The sequence below is a fragment of the Cryptomeria japonica genome, chromosome 7, assembly GCF_030272615.1.
Source record: "Cryptomeria japonica chromosome 7, Sugi_1.0, whole genome shotgun sequence".
Taxonomy (NCBI): domain Eukaryota; kingdom Viridiplantae; phylum Streptophyta; class Pinopsida; order Cupressales; family Cupressaceae; genus Cryptomeria; species Cryptomeria japonica.
This window is the reverse complement of record NC_081411.1, coordinates 707,985,461-708,002,260: the sequence shown is the minus strand read 5'-3', so window position 1 is coordinate 708,002,260 and position 16,800 is coordinate 707,985,461. Positions and strand designations below refer to the sequence as shown.

At 33.6% G+C, this 16,800-nt stretch overlaps 2 protein-coding genes across 2 annotated transcripts; both read left to right on the top strand.

The window, feature by feature from the left end:
• The first annotated feature begins 5,437 nt into the window (after window positions 1-5,437).
• LOC131040210 (L-type lectin-domain containing receptor kinase SIT2) lies at window positions 5,438-7,929 on the top strand. The gene has a single exon (XM_057973077.2). The coding sequence runs from the start codon at window positions 5,590-5,592 to the stop codon at window positions 7,486-7,488; it is 1,899 nt and encodes a 632-aa protein (XP_057829060.1). The 5' UTR covers window positions 5,438-5,589; the 3' UTR covers window positions 7,489-7,929.
• Window positions 7,930-11,891: 3,962 nt separating this feature from the next.
• Window positions 11,892-15,162, top strand: LOC131856965 (L-type lectin-domain containing receptor kinase SIT2-like). The gene is made up of 7 exons (XM_059208932.1): window positions 11,892-12,086; window positions 12,164-12,221; window positions 12,314-12,465; window positions 13,831-13,976; window positions 14,205-14,255; window positions 14,342-14,732; window positions 15,031-15,162. The coding sequence occupies exons 1-7, from the start codon at window positions 11,892-11,894 to the stop codon at window positions 15,160-15,162; spliced, it is 1,125 nt and encodes a 374-aa protein (XP_059064915.1).
• The last annotated feature ends 1,638 nt before the right edge of the window (window positions 15,163-16,800 follow it).

The following is a 16,800-nucleotide window of genomic DNA, read 5'->3' as shown; positions in this document are numbered from 1 at the left end:
TTTGTCATGTTCAAAACAAAATACAAAAACATTTTACAAACTTGCCGGTTTAGATTAAGTTACATTCGTTCATATTCACTTTTTCTCACAAACTTGCCGGTTTAGATTAAGTTACATCCGTTCATATTCACTTTTTCTCACATTTCAAAATTAATTCTCTTATATTATAAATAATTAATCCAAACAAAGGTAGTTTGTATTTCTTATGATTTTCTCCTACCCTCTAATATATTATCTAAAGCATATCTTTCTATTGGTGTAACCATTGCACCTTCTTTTGGTGCAAGTGCTACTTTTAAAATTGTTTGAAGACTTCATTTGTCCATGGTAGTTATGAATGTTCTTGTATATCTTCATTTTGTCTATATGTTCATATGTTCTATGTCTTGTAAGATTCCACTATTAACAAGGCTCCTGTGACTTTTCTTCTTTGGTGTGTACATTTACTAGCTCTCTAACAAGTTATTGTTTATTTTGACTGAGTCATATGAAGTGTTTTTATAAACCATTTTTAACACTCTTTGTCATACCATGGATAGTCTATTAATTGATATAATGTAAAATTAAGGTCAATTCACAAATCATATTGTTTTTTTTTCTTTTGAAATTTTGTCAATATCTTATAAAATTAATATTAAAAAATCAAATAAATTATTTCTCTCATATCTTATTATTGATGTTGAATTAAAATACTATTTCATATATTTTCTTGAAATTATGTTTTATTTAATTTCAATACATTATTTTCAATTACCAAAACATCTATAATTACGTTTTTCCATCATACTATCCATGTTGGAAGCGGCATTGAAAACTAGCATTTGTAAACTGCACACCTAAATAATCTAAAGATGTCAATTGTTTCTTGCCTATGGTTTAGAAGTAATTTTTTCATATGACAAGACTCATTATATATGTTAACAAAATTGCTTCCAACTCATCTAATACTTTATTCTAATGATTACATTTGTACTATTATGTATTTTTTAGTGTTCAAGATTGCATAGAAATTAACTCTTTTGAAAGGACCAACCAAATATTCAATATAATTGTAATCAATCTTATAAGATTAAGAATTCTAGGATTGTACAATTTAAATGTGATCCATAAGTATGACACCTATAAAATCAAAACAAATCAAAAGAAGATGTGGTCTTCAATAAAATTCAGATTTTTTAAGTTATTAACATAAATTTGATGGATAAATGAATAAAGTCATCTTCAATTTTTATGTCACCTAGTTTTTCTTCATTTATGTATCTTAAAAGTGTAAGTAGTTGTTATGTATTTTATTATAAATTGTATAAATAAGCTTATATTGAATGATTTTTATTATTTAAGAAAGACCTAGAGTTATTAATTCATTTAAGAGTGTAGTTTTTTAAGGGTACCCAAATTATCTTCTATTCAAAGAGAGTTTATAAATGTGTTAGGTTTAACATGTTTATTAATTGTTTGGGCTATATAGGGTAGTGAAAAAGGAAGATAATGGACCAAATAATTTATAAATTGCTTTGAATAAATAGGGTCTATTATGTGGCCTAGACGAATTTACAACACTCTTTCAAGTGTAGTGATCTAAGCTATGTCTCTTTTCCATCAATTTTTGTGATATCCTTTTAACTAGATATTATCCAACAAAATAACAATCTGTCCAATAGATTTAATGCCTGTTTGTTTAAATTTTATCTCCCAAATTTTTGTTTGTTCAAATATCACTTAGTAAGAGTTCTTAAAGAGCGGGGAGGCCTTTGTTGGGAATAATTGAAACTTGTTCCTTTTATCCCCAAGTTTTCTTTGTCTTCTTCCCTATGGGTGACATTTTACTAAGAACCCTATTTTGTCAATACACTTCTACCTTTTTGTAATATCTTCCTTGGAAGTTTTTTTTTCTTTGATTACTAGTTCCTATAATTTCGTGCATTTTTTGAGCTTGGGTATCACGTTTCTTACTTTGGGAATTCCTTGTTTATCGTCATGGATTTTTTAGTTATTCTTTACAAGTCTCTCAAGTATTCATACGCATACAATCTTTGGAACCACTTGAAAATTTGCAAGACAATTGGTTCACACATCTCTAGGGATTTGTGAATCTAAAAAATCTTTCTATTGCTTCATCAACTAGAATTTTCATATATCATAAGATGATAGACCCTATTTTTCCTTGTTTCATAATGTAAAGGAGGAATTTTATGATGAGAACAAGTGTATTTGGTAGGATTTTGCACCTCAAAAGTTTTTTTAATATCATAAAAACATAATATTAGATCATTAGGAAATCTTTACATGCCATTTATTTGTTGATGGGTTTTTTGTGTTGTTAACTATATTAGATCAGGGCCCTTCCTTGCTCACTTAATCAAAAACATAATATTACATCATTAGCCAATTTTTGCATGTCATTTCATGGTAGGCCCCTCTATTCTCTAGCTCACATGAAACTAAATACAAAGTAAATAATATGAGCGCATCCACATGATGTCAACACGTTCACAAATAATCACCCATGTTATTAGAATAGGTCACTATGATATTGACCATTGGCATGGAGTTCACAATCATAGTAGGCCCAATTCTCTTTATCCCACAAACAAATAAGGACAAAGCATGATCTTCAAGTTCAGCTAAACTACATGGCACCCTTGCATATCTCTGTGGTATCTTCAATTTGAATACTTCATTATATTGTGACATTATTTGAAGAGATTGTATATGTACTATATGTTAGGTGCTTTTATATCTGTATATCCTCTATGTTGGAGTCACATCCAATCAAATGTGCACCACTTGAAGGCATCTCCCTCTATCAAGATTTTTTTGTCGTCCCATTGCCTAGTAATTCACCATTAGTTTGATGGGCCATGTGCTTTTGGGGGATGCCTTCATAATGCATTGGAATGTATGTCTTCAAGTTGAAGGTTTGTTTATGTCACATGTCTCTTTATTTCCTCAATTCCTTGTTCTAGCTCACAATAAATTCTTGATTTGAGAAATCATAGATGGACTGAATTGGCTAAATCTTGTTAAATTTTATTCCATACATCCATCAAATTCCTTGTGTTGTTGTAATCTTACAAAATTTATAGGGAGTTATTTCTCAAGTTCCTAAGCTCTTATTGAGTTGTATTTGGTTATTGTGGATGTTTGCACTTTCACACAAAGTTCTCTCTTGCTCCCATTTTCTAATTTCTCCATCTTTCTTCTATTCTCATATAATTATAGATTACATACATATTTTTTGACTTTGTGCAAATTGTGCTATAATGTCCATCCCAACACTCTTAGTTTATATAGACATTCTAATCCCACACACAGTTTCTAGTTTATTACCTTCTACTTTCCTTCCTAGCTTGTGAAGCTTCAAACATTTTTTCAACATCTACACATACAAAAATTCCCATCATGACCCTATTTTTTCAAACCTGTACATTTTTATTCTCATTTTCTCTCATAAATGTGTAAAAGTTCCTTGCAGCTTTCTATCTCAAGAAAAGTTCATCTCTAGTCTCACCTTTCACTAGTTCACCCCTTGTCGACCTTTCATCATTTATAAGAACATTCCCCATCCCTCCAAGATACAAGTATACACAATTTGTGATATCCAATCCAAATTTCATTCTTCATTGTCCATTTATTTATAAAATATTCTCTCATCCACATTTATTAACTTGATTCTTAGTTCTACATTGAGAATGTAACCTAAATAGTTAATTTCAACTATACCAATACACATCTTGACATGTCATTTATATCTTGAATTGATAAAAATAGAAATCTATAACTACTCAAATCTCTCTCAATCACCATCGATCTCTCTAGGTGAATTGATCCAAGTGCAAAGTCATGTGAAGATGATGAAAGCAAATATGAGCAACTACATTCCACAAATTAAAATACTACTTGGGTGCCTAAAAAATGGTACAATGTCTAGTTGGCCAAGTTCGGAAGTATTATTATACCCACATCAAGTCATCTATTGGCTAATATAAAGAAAATTGTTGTGTATATTTATTGTGTTTATGTGCCCACTATGGCTTTCCTACCTAGAACACTTCATTGTAGTATGTTTAAGGGTTGACTTTTCCATTTGCTAAGAGTATACCCTAAGGGATAAAGTAGGGTAATATTGTGTTTGTATGGGCTAATGAAAATTATAATTGAGCTAGGTAGTTGCATAATCACATGTCTCCATGGTAAGCTATCTATTTAAAGAGAATCTTCAATTTTGGTTGCTATTTATTCCACCACACTTGTTGTCTTAATGTAATGAGTATTTGATTCATATAATAATATTTTGAGGCATTGACAACTATTTTGCAATTATATATCTTTGATGCAATCAAGCTATTAATTATTTGAGACAAATTACTAAAATGTTAGACTACACAACATTTCCCTACTCTTGTGATTTTATTAGTCTCAAATGGCCATCTTTCTTTCCTTCATGTTGTGAATCTATTTACTAATATAGTTGGAATTGATCATATCGGTCTAGGTTTTAATTTTTTTAATATAACATATTATATTTTTATTGCACTATGGTTTATTATCTTACATACATTTTTAACTTTAGTTTAATAATGTTTGTGATATGTCAAGTGAGCTATTACTCAAACGTCACTTTGAGGGCTAAATATACGAGATTCCTACTCATTTGTTTATCCCAATACTCCAATAATAAAAATCAATATCAAGGTGATATTAGATAATATGCAAGATCCATGTGTGTAAGAGAAGATAATGAAATTCATTTAATGAAATGTAATTATTCTATGCCCTAATCTTCATATGCATTCTTGTTTACTTTTGTACTATAAAAATATGTTTTGATTTTTCTTATGACTACTATTAATTCATATATTGTTAAGAGCTAGATTTTACATCTACATTATCTTGTTGTGGCTTCAAGGAAAAACCACCTGTGTTTTGTAAATCTTAAAGAAGAAAAACATTTCCCACATTCCTATGCTTTGATCTAACAATATCATATTCTTATTGATAAATTTATATCTGTGCATAATATTTCTTCTTCCCATTGTCTTAATTTGAGTAACGGTTATAAAAAAAAAGATATATATTTTTTAAATCCAACAAAATGGTGACTCCCACAACTGACAGGGCGATGGCTGCTGAGATAGAGGATCTCAATTTCAGGATTGTTATTGACAAATTCTTCTACTAAATTAAGTGTCACGAGCATTTAACTTTATATTTGTTCTGAATTTGATCACATTTTGACTTCAGAATCTAATATTTTCCGCTATCATTTATTACTCACAAGACTCTTATGAAAAAGTTCAAAACAATTGCTATCATTGTTGAAAATGTGCCATTGAGACTTTACATTATATATCTAAACATAAAGTAATACTTCGATTTTCTGAATACAAAATATAAAACTTGACAGTCAAAACACGTGCCATCCAGAATTCACTGAATTTAACTATAATACTTATCAAGTCATCCATGTGTTGAACGTTTCACTCTTGGCGGGCCTCCTCTGACTTTTATGCTCTCGCGTGCAACCTTACGAGCCATATGAAGTGTTTCTGTACCCCGTTTTCTTATTGCAGATACTAACTGAGAGCCATGTCTGTGTGTATCCTACTCATACTTGTGCTGCATGTATTTCTTCCAGCGCAAGCCCAGACGAGTTTCCTCTACAACAAATTCAATGCATCCACCCTTTATGAGGTCGAATATTCTTCAATTCGCTCCGGTGCCATTTGCCTAACCAATCAGTCACAACGCGTGTCTGGCCGAGTTTTATATCCTCACCCTGTGCGGATGAAAGATCCCAGCTCCACCAATACGACCTCATCATTCAGCACAAGTTTCGTATTTGCCATGATTCCTTTTTCTTCAGATCCTTCACGCAGCGGGCATGGAATGGCCTTTATCATAACGCCCAGCAAGTCACCTGTGACAAATTCTTCAAATCAGTACCTCGGTTTGTTGAATAATTCAAACATCGGGAACCCTGACAATCATCTCTTTGCCATCGAGTTCGACACAATCGAAAGCACCGATGTCGAAGACATCAACGACAATCATGTCGGTGTGGATCTCAATGACCTCAAATCTGAAGGACCTGAAACTGCGGGGTATTGGATTGGCAACCAATTTCATGTACTAGATCTCAAGAGTGGACAGAATATTCAGGCTTGGATCGATTACGATAATACCCAACAGCAATTGAATGTTACAATAGTAGAAGCTGGTTCGCCTCGACCCCAAAAGCCTCTGATATCTCTCAAAAATATGACTCTGTCTAACATCTTCGAAGAAGAAATGTACGTTGGTTTCTCTGCATCAACAGGAACCGTCGTTGAAGACCACTGTGTCCTGGCTTGGAGCTTCAGCACAAATGGATCCGCGCCTGAGCTTGATGTATCTCATCTTCCATCCCTTCTTAAGCGCAAGAAATCCAACTCAACACTTATAGCTGCTATTACTACTACTCTGGTACTTGTCGTGTTGCTTTTGGTTGCAGCGGCGGTTTTGTGGTGGAAGAGAAACAAGTACAGAGACGTTAGGGAAGAATGGGAGATGGAGTATTGGCCTCACCGTTTTGACTACAAAGAGTTACATATTGCGACTAAGGGCTTCCGAGACGATCAAGTTCTGGGCTCTGGAGGCTTCGGACAGGTGTACAAAGGAGTGCTCCCTGCTAACGGCCACGAAATTGCTGTGAAATCCATGTTTAGAGAGAGCACAGAAGGCCTGAAGGAATTCATAGCAGAGATTTCAAGCCTGGGGCGTTTACAGCACCGGAATCTTGTACAAATTAGAGGGTACTGCAGGAGGGAAGCAAAGTTATTCATAGTGTATGACTACATGCCAAATGGAAGCCTAGAGAAGATGATATTTCAGAAGACGAAGAGCCTGCTTGCATGGCCTCACAGGTACAGAATTCTGAGAGACGTGGGAGCAGGATTGGAGTATCTTCATGAAGGGTGGGAGAAAATTGTAGTGCACAGAGACATCAAATCCAGCAATGTTTTGTTGGATTCTGAACTCAATGCAAAGCTGGGGGACTTCGGGCTTGCTCGTCTATACGAGCATACAGAAAACCCACAAACTACTAGAGTGATGGGTACGCTTGGGTACATCGCACCAGAGGTCGTACACACAGGAAAGGCCGCTCCCAGTGCAGATGTGTTCAGCTTTGGTATTTTAATGTTGGAGGTTGCCTGCGGGAGGAGGCCTGTGGATCTCTCTCTGGATGATTCCCAGATCGTCATGGTGGACTGGCTGAGAAAGCTCCATGCGAACGGCAAGCTCATGGATGCAGCAGATCCCAATCTTGGTGGTGAATATGTTGAACATGAGATGGAGAATGTGCTCAAATTAGGACTGCTCTGCTGCAATCATCAGGCAGAGGCGAGACCTGCCATCAGACAGGTATTGAAGATAATTGATGGGGAAGCGCCTCTTCCCACTTTACATCCATATGAGATGAGTGAAGGGAGAAGTAGTTCATTTTGAAGTATAGGATTTTCTTTTGCCTCCACTTCCACCTCTCGAGAGGGACGATCATTTACCTCGACTTCCATCTCTCAAGAGGGACGATCATTTCGTAGTGGAAAATCTCAACAGAAGTTGTCTACCATTTACTAAAGGTTACCTTCTTAGATTTTAATGGAAGCACTGGAAAGAGGATGGGTACTTCTTTTGTGCGCACTTGTTAAGCATAGGATCCATTGTTCGTGTCTGACTATTAATGATGTATTTTATGATTTTCGATTGTGAGAGAGGATTAAATTCCAATTTAATGAATTTGAGCAATGACTGCCAAAATAATAGATTGTATAGATTTTTATTGAGTGACCAAATTTTAAATCTGTTAAAAACAGATCATTCTGGATCCAGATCCATTTTCATTTCCATTCTCTGGGACTATACCATGTACAAAATAAAAGTAATAGATTGGAGCAATCTAATAAACAAATGGTTTCTCTGTATCAAAAAAATTTGTAGAATATAAAATTTGTACTAAAAATTTAGCTGCCATGGTCTTATTGTATTATTGATTTTTTTAATTTTTAAAGGAGAGAATGTTTCATGAAGATTTTTTAATTTTGCTACAAGATTATTTAGAATCTTTCTTCCAAAAATAGAAGCTTCTACTTTTTAGGCTTTTTTATTTGAGCAGGTATGGGGTGGTCCTAGTAGTGAAGCTAGAAATTACCCCACCAGCTTAGGCATTCTGCCATTTGTCAAATAATTAAGTTTAGATTTCCATTAAAAAATAGTTTAACAGGAAAATAAATTTATTTTACTTATTTTTATGAGTACACATATTCATGAGACCACCAACATCCTTAAATCTAACAGCTTAAACTTTTAAACTGTACTGCACTACAAAATTCATGAAACCAACTGCTTTAGAATTTTCTTGAAATATCGTAACAACTCCAGCTTTATTTTAAGAAAGCCCCTCCATATGACACCTCAGCCTTAATAAGTGTGAAAGCTTGCCAACTTGTTTAACCGAGGTTGTTTTCAGTCATTCTCATTAATAGACGGAAAACTCGAAACTTCATTTATGATGTTCGTTTTCACATCGACTAGTGTTACTGCTTCAGGCCGTCCGTGACTTGTTCTGTGGTGTGCAAGCTTAACAGCTGTCTAACAACTTATCATTTTCTTTGCCGACAGTCAGCTCATTTTTATTATCGATAGCAATTCTTCTTCGACAAATTCAATGTCACCACTCTATCAGATCGGAGATACTTCAATAGTTAGTAAGAGACAATTGTAACCAAGAGTTAGTATCTATTAGGACTCAGTGTATTTGTGAACAAAGGAAGAGATATTAAATTGGAGATGTGTTATGGTAGAGATAGAGTATTTAGAATCAGGTTTGGAATTTGATGGTTTATATGATCATTTTTGTACTTTTAGATCGTATATGATAACTAATTAAATTTAGTGGATCGTTTAGTGGACCGTACGTGTTGACACGCTACTTTTTCCAAAAACTATATATATGACATTTAGAATTATCAATAAATCGTAAAAAATTATAATAAGTAATATATATTATATATTATTATATTTTATAATATTGATATATAATATTTTACAAGGTTTATTATAAATATATAAATTTATTTTGGAATATTTTAAAATGGTAGGATTAAGATATAATTGTTTCTAATATTATATTATTTTTATATGAATTTTTAGTATGTTTTTTCTTATATAAATTTAGAAACTTTATCAATTTATTTTTTAATATTATTCTATAAAATTGTCTTAAATATCAATTTAGAAACTTCTCATAATTGAAATGATAAGATATAATAATTTCTAATTTTTTAAAATATTATAATAAAACAATTTAGAATAGTTTTTTTTTTTTTTTTTTGAACAAGATTTTCTTCAATTCTGTGAAGCCCAAAGTATCTTTTACTTAGCTTCAATTCTTGAAGAAAGTTCCCTTTCACACCTGAAACTCTCTCATTATTAGAAATCCACTTTAAACAATGTGACAAATACAACCAATGGAAGACCAAGAGTCACAACTTAGAATTCCACAAAGATGTCCCTCTTGGGAGTTGAACTTGGGTCTCTACATTGAGAACTCAATGCTTTAACCAAATAAGCTCAACCCCCTAGACTGTAAAGTAATGTTTTAAAAATAATATATGTATTATAGGTGTTTTCTTATATTATAGATTAAATTATTTTTATGAAAATTGTAGATTAAAGAATATAAATTTTAGATGTATTAGTCAAACAAAGTAAATATTAATTAAATTGAATTACAATCCTCAAACTAATATAAATATTAAATACCATTTATCAAAATTAAATAATATTTACCAAAATTAAATAATATGTACCAAGTTTTAAATGCTAAAATTAGGGTTGAGATTGGTTAAAATTAATGTTTATTCTAAGATAAAGCTTACATTAGGGTTAGGGTTAGGGTTAGTGTTAGGGCTAGGGCTCAATTAGGGTTAAAATTAATGTTATTTAAATTTAATTTAATTATTATAGTATAAAATTAGTTTAAAATTATTATACAAATGTTCAAACATTATTTTATTTAAAACAAACAATCAAAAATGTACAACTATTTTAAATTTTAGAAATATATATTATTTAATATATTTATCTTTATGATATTTCAATTGTCTTATTATTTTATTTTTAACAAATATATTTTTTAGATTATTATCTTCTTAATATAAACCTGACAAGTTTTCGTTTCAAAAAAAATGTATATATTAATAATAGTTGATATTCTATTGTAATTTTTTATTTTTTATTTTGATTTGATAACATTTTGTAACATATTTTTTCCATTCTACTATATTATTTGTTGACTTTTTAGAAAATTTTAATTTTATATGCTATATTTAATAGTAATATAAAATAAAAAAAGAATTATTAAATTTTTAAAATATTAAAATGATTTTACAATAAAAATTTATTAAATTGCTTTATTATGTAGATTACCACCTTTTATGAACTGAATTAAAATCTTTAATACAATGTAAAGATGAAATAATATACACCAAAATTAAATAATATATACCATCTTTTAATTGTAGTTAGGGTGGGGATTAAGGTTAGCTTAAGGTTAGGGTTAGAGGTTGGTTAAAAGTAAGGTTTCCATTATAAGATAAAGCTTAGATTAGGGTTAGGATTAGTATCAATGTTCAATTAGAGTTAGAGATAGTGTTATTTAAATTTAATTTTAAATTAAATATTATAATATAATAGTAAAATAATATTTTTTAGTTTAAAATTATTATTAAATGTCTTAACAATTTTTTGTTTAAAATATATAACAAACTATATATATATATATATATATATATATATATATATATATATATTCAATTATTTTATGTTCATCTTTACAACATTTGAATTATTAAAGTATTTTATTAATTTAGATTATTATCTTCTAATATAAACTTGATGAAATCCAATTTAAAAAAATATTATGGTTAGAGATAGTGTCAGGGTTAGAGACATTGTTAGGGTTAGGGTTCAATTAGTATTAAAGTTAGGGTTAGCGTTAGGATTCAATTAATATCGAAGTTGGCATTCGTAAGATCTAAATTAGAATTAGAGATAGTGTTAGGGTTAGGGTTCAATTAGTATTAAGGTTAAGGTTAGTATTAAAAATAGAATTATTGTGTGTTATATTATGATTATGATGTAATTAAGATTATATGGTTCTCTCTAGTTCTAATTATGATCTTAATTTTAGCTTTAATTCTAACCTTAACCTAAACACTAACCCTAACCCCAACCTTAACAAAGAGAGCATATCAATGATCAAAACTGGTACTATTCAACGTAATATATTTCATAAATTAAATGTTTCTTTATATTCTAAAAATGTTACAGAGAATAATGAAGGTTCCTAGGGGACTTATGAGTAGGATCATGCATGTTGATATATGTTTACTATGATATACTATAAATTATTATCACTGTTTCTTTGATTTGTACCATCTAATATGTTATTTAATGTAAATCTTACTATCGGCATAACCATTGCACCATGTTTAAATGCTAGTGTAAATATTTTGGAGAAACAATAGAAACATATCAGTTATGTTCTTCTTGATGTTTTCTACATTTTCTTATCTCTTAACTGATAATTAATATTTGTCAATCTTGATTATTACTTCATTTTTATGTCTGGAAAATATTGTACTAGCATCATCAATTCTTTTGTAAATTAATTAATGAAATAGTTAATCATTCTTACTCTAAATTCTTTAGATTTCATCTACAAATTTTATTCTATTCTTTTCAACTAGAACCATGTTGTGATTTGCAGATTTAAGATAAAATTTTACATCACCTTTGTTTTCGCCATGGTTATTTATTTTTCTGATCCCTGACGCAGTGGACAAGGTATGGCCTTTATCATAATGCCCAGCAAGTCATGGGTGAGAACTTCACCACTTTCAATATTCGGTTTCTTCAATCTCTCCGCCAACGGAGACGAGCCCGATCACCGGTTTGGTATCGAGTTCGACTCCTTGGAAACCCCGTTGTTCGAAGACATCGACGACAATCACATTGGGGTGGATTTCGATGGCATTAAGTCTGTAAAGTCTAAGTTTGTAGGATACTGGATCGACGACCACTTCCATCACTAGATCTCAACAGTGGACAAAATTTTCAGGCTTGGATCGACTATGAGAATAAACAACAGCAATTGAATGTTACAATGGTAGAAGCTGGTTCATTTCAACCAAAGAAGCTCTTTTATCTCTCAAAATTACAACCCTGTCCAACATATTCAAAGAAGAAATATAGGTTGGTTTCTCTGCAGCTACAGAATCCAATGTTAAAGACCACTGTGTCCTCGCTTGGAGCTTCAGCAGAAATGGATTCGTGCCTGAGCTCGATAAATCTCAGCATCCTTGTCTTACTATGCGCATGAATTTCAACATCCGATTTATAGCTGCTACTAATACAACTCTGGTTTGTCTTGTTGTGTCTAGTTGTAGTAGCGATTTTTTGGTGGAAGAGAAACATGTACAGAGAAGTTATAGAAGAATGGGAGATTGATTATTTGCCTCACAGATTTAACTACAAAGACTTATATATTGCCACCAAGGGCTTCGGAGACGATCAAGTTTTGGGCTCTAGAGGTTTCGGCCAGCTGTAGAAAGGACAACGACATCCCTGCACAGTCATGCACAATGACATTCCTGCTTTCATTTTTTGAAATTCACATTACAACCAGCTTGTTAGATTTTAGCTTCGCGATCTTCTGCTCGCATACACTTTGGATTAATCTTCTTCAAAACACGTCAGATTGAATAAAACCTAACCACTGAACCATGACATTACGATTAACTCCTGCAGCTGATATATCCATGACATTCAAAATATCATTAACTGGTTCTAGAATGAACCCTTCATCCGAAATGAATCCTTAAGATCATCAGTGCTCCCCCATGATAGAACATCGTCATTTGGAATTCCATCCGCCTTTGCCAACTCCACACTATTCTTAGCACCTTCTGAAGCTTCAATTACAAGGTTCAAAGGTCTGGAAGAGAAGCGTGCAATCAATGCATTCCATTATGCCTCTACTGCTGCAATCTACAACAATAAATCTTCACTTCTGCAATCTACCTGTTCTTCTTTAGGGTCATCCACATTTGCTAGATTCGAGACTACATCCTCCTCACCCCAGGACGCATCCTCCTCATCTTGGAAGGGAAACAAACTAGTCTCTTCTTCAAACAATGAATACAACAAACCCTCTTCTTCTTCAACCGAAGTCTCCTCCTTTTTCCAGCCATCCCACCAATGACGTTTGGTTTTATCCTCCACTTGGACATCACTCTCTACTGAGTCTAGATTGCCAAGAAATTTTTCGATGACTGATTTAGCTTCATCATCTGATTTGGCCTCATCATTTGAAACTTTAGCCTGTTTATTGATAACATAAAAGCACCCAACTCCGGGATCAAGTACAAAGTAAGGGCACCCATATCAAGGATCAACTATCCAATCAGATCCCATCTCTGCTCAACATTTCACCATAGCTCTGATACCAATTGTGAAGATTAAAAGAGCAGAGAAGTGAAAACAAAACATCAGAAAAGAAAACACACAACACAAGGTTTAATGTGGTTCACCACTAAGTGGCTACGTCCACCAAAAATGCAGGGAGAATTCTTATTAACCAATATCCAATATTACAATCTTGCATGACTGCACTTAGTCATTTATAGAGACATCTCAGATATGAAATGAAGAGTCTTCTGGGGAAGACAAACAACCGTGTGACTATTGGGCTTCATATTCCCAACATTGCTTCCTGTTACTCGACAGGAAGTCGCTGTAAAATCCATCTTTAGACAGAGCATTGAAGCTCTCAAGGAATTCATAAAAGAGATTTCAAGTCTCATGCGTTTACAGCATTGGAATCTTGTGGAAATTAGACGTTATTGCAGGAGGCGAGCAAAGATTTTCATATTGTATGACTACATGTCAAAGGAATGGCTTAAATCACACATACTAAGCTTACATTTTTAGGCTTAAAAGTGTTAAACATTCATAATTAACTGACATTTTCTAAGCTTAATATGTTGCTTAAGGTGTGTGGTCGCACTATAAATACACTACTAGACTTAAAAGTATTAAATACTCAAAGTTGACTAACATTCTCTAGACTTAATATATTGCTTAGTGTTTGGGGTTTACAGCTGGCCCATACCAAATGGAAGCCAGGTCAAAATGATAATTGAGAAGATGAAGTGAGTGCTGACGTGGGCTTAGAGGTACAAAATTTTGAGGGACAGTAGCCGCAGGATTGTTGTATCGTGACGAAGAGTGGGAACAGGTGGTGGTGCACAAAGACATCAAATCCAGCATCGTTTTGTTGGATTTTGAACATAATGGCAATCGGGGGGATTTCGGGCTCGCTCGTTTATATGAACACACGGGAGAAGCACAAACCACTCGTGGTGGGTACTTTTGGGTACATCGTAGCAGAGCTCCTAAATACAGGGAAGGCTGATCCTAGCGTAGATGTCTTCAGCTTTGGCATCTTAATGTTGAAGGTTGCCCGTGGGAGGAGGCCTATGTATCCCTCTCTCAATGTTTCCCAGATAGTAATGATGGAGTGGGTGAGAAAGTTGCATGCCAAAGGTAGGCTCAAGAATGCAGCTGATCTCAATCATGGTGGTGAATACATTGAAGATGAGATGGAGAATATGCTCAAATTGGGACTGGTATGTTGCAATCCTTAGCCAGAGGCAAGGCCTGCCATCAAATAAGTATTGCACATAATTGAAAGTGAAGTTTCTCTTCACCGTATATATCTCTATGAGATGAGTGGAGGGAGCAGTAGTTCATATCCAAGTACTAGAGTATCTTATGTATCGACTTGCAAATCTATACAGTCGCGATAGTCCAGAGTCCCGACAGATTAGTAAAGGTTACATTCTTAGATTTTAATTAAGGACTAACTTCTTCCTCTGGTTCAAACTCTTGAATTTGTGAATGCTTTTTATATTTTAAGATTGTCAGATGCAGTTTAATTCTAGTTCTAGATTTATTGTGGTGTGCGCGTACATATCCACTATAGTGCACTCCAACATAACCAGCCACCACAGAACTAATGGAGTCAAATCCTATGATGTCTGCTTGAAACAACGTTGACCACAGGAACTTGTAGAATTGCATTTGAAAAGCGAGAAAATCAGAAAAAGGTATTGACACGTGGTTTCATAAAACACAATAATAGAAGTGGGTTGGAAAGCATTGTGGGAGTGAAAACACTTCATGTTTTCGATACTTTTTCATGTGTAGTAAAAAGTGAAAGGGTGGGGGTGTTGAGGTGAGATAGGAAATGGATGAAAATCATAAAAATGTGCATATAAATTGATACCATATGAGGTTTTATGTTGGTTTTTAAGTTTTATAGGATTTAAAGGAATTGGAGATCTCTATTGGTTTATAGGTGGTCAATCTAATTAGCTTGCGTTGTGCCCACCATGTTATTGAGTGTTTGGGTCAATTTCTTGTAAATTAATTAATGAAATAGTTAATCATTCTTGTTTCAAATTCTTTTCATTTCATCTACAAGTTTTATTCTTTTCTTTTCAACTAGAATCATATTGTGATAACTATTTTGGTGTCCTTCCTGCATCAATAACATTAGCCTATGGGTCCACGTTACTAGAACCATTGCTAGGAAGCTCGATCAAGTCCACATTGGGCCTATCTAATCCCCAAAGCTCTTGCCTCCCGAGTGATGCATGCATGTGTGAGATCCTCCCCTACCACAACCTATCGTAGCTCGAACTACCTCATCACCTTGTGGGGTAGGTACTGGTCAATCACATGCATAGCTTGTCCAATCAACTAGCATGTCATATGTGTATAGGCTAGGTAGAATCCATCCTTGTGCCATGCCTTGCATATCCTTTATGGCCTCCAGGAAAAATCCACAATCTTGTCCAAATGCTCCTCTAATATCCCAATGCCCCCATCCTCATATAATATAGAAGGCATCCATATCTGCATACATAGCCTAGGTGCTTTGCCTCCCTATTCCTCAGTCCAATTAGTTAGTAAATGGTTATTCGCTCAAATGTGCAAACATGTAGTAATATCACCTATGTCCCGAAGCTCCTATATCCTCAGTATACACACATATGGATATCGTGGTAGAGTTGGCCCAACATAACATATCTCCTTACATAGGTTAATGTGTCTCCTACTATCTATTACAATATCCATGCCCACTCAAGTCTAGAATCAATTGATTGTTGATCAACCCCGCTATGTACAAGGCTATCCTCCAGTCATATATGTCTCTCTATGACACCCTCCAGTTTCATCTGTGTCTTGTCCATGGGTAGTCTATCTATCCTAAAAACCCATCATGTGTAGTATTGTCCACGCTCAAATCTGTACTCCAGGATGACACCTCAAATAGGGATGTAAAGGATCCTCCAGATGTTCTATGGTGTGATAGAAACCTCCCCTATCAATAGGTGTAATCTCCTTATATTGTTGTGCCACTTGTCGATCAACATTGTCATCGCATTGTGTGCATGCACACACGACCATCTATCAACCCACTTGAGCCTCATTGCATGGAGAAGAATCTTATCAGCCCTCCTAAGCTCCACATGTAGTTGCATCATCAAAGACCAATGCTCCCTCAACTCAATAGAACCCATTTGCTCTGGCATCCATACCCAAACCTAGTCACTATCCTATTTCCTACTTTATCCTATCATTTTTATACTTGTAGTACCTCTAGTTTCCCTAACTCACCTTATTCCTTTT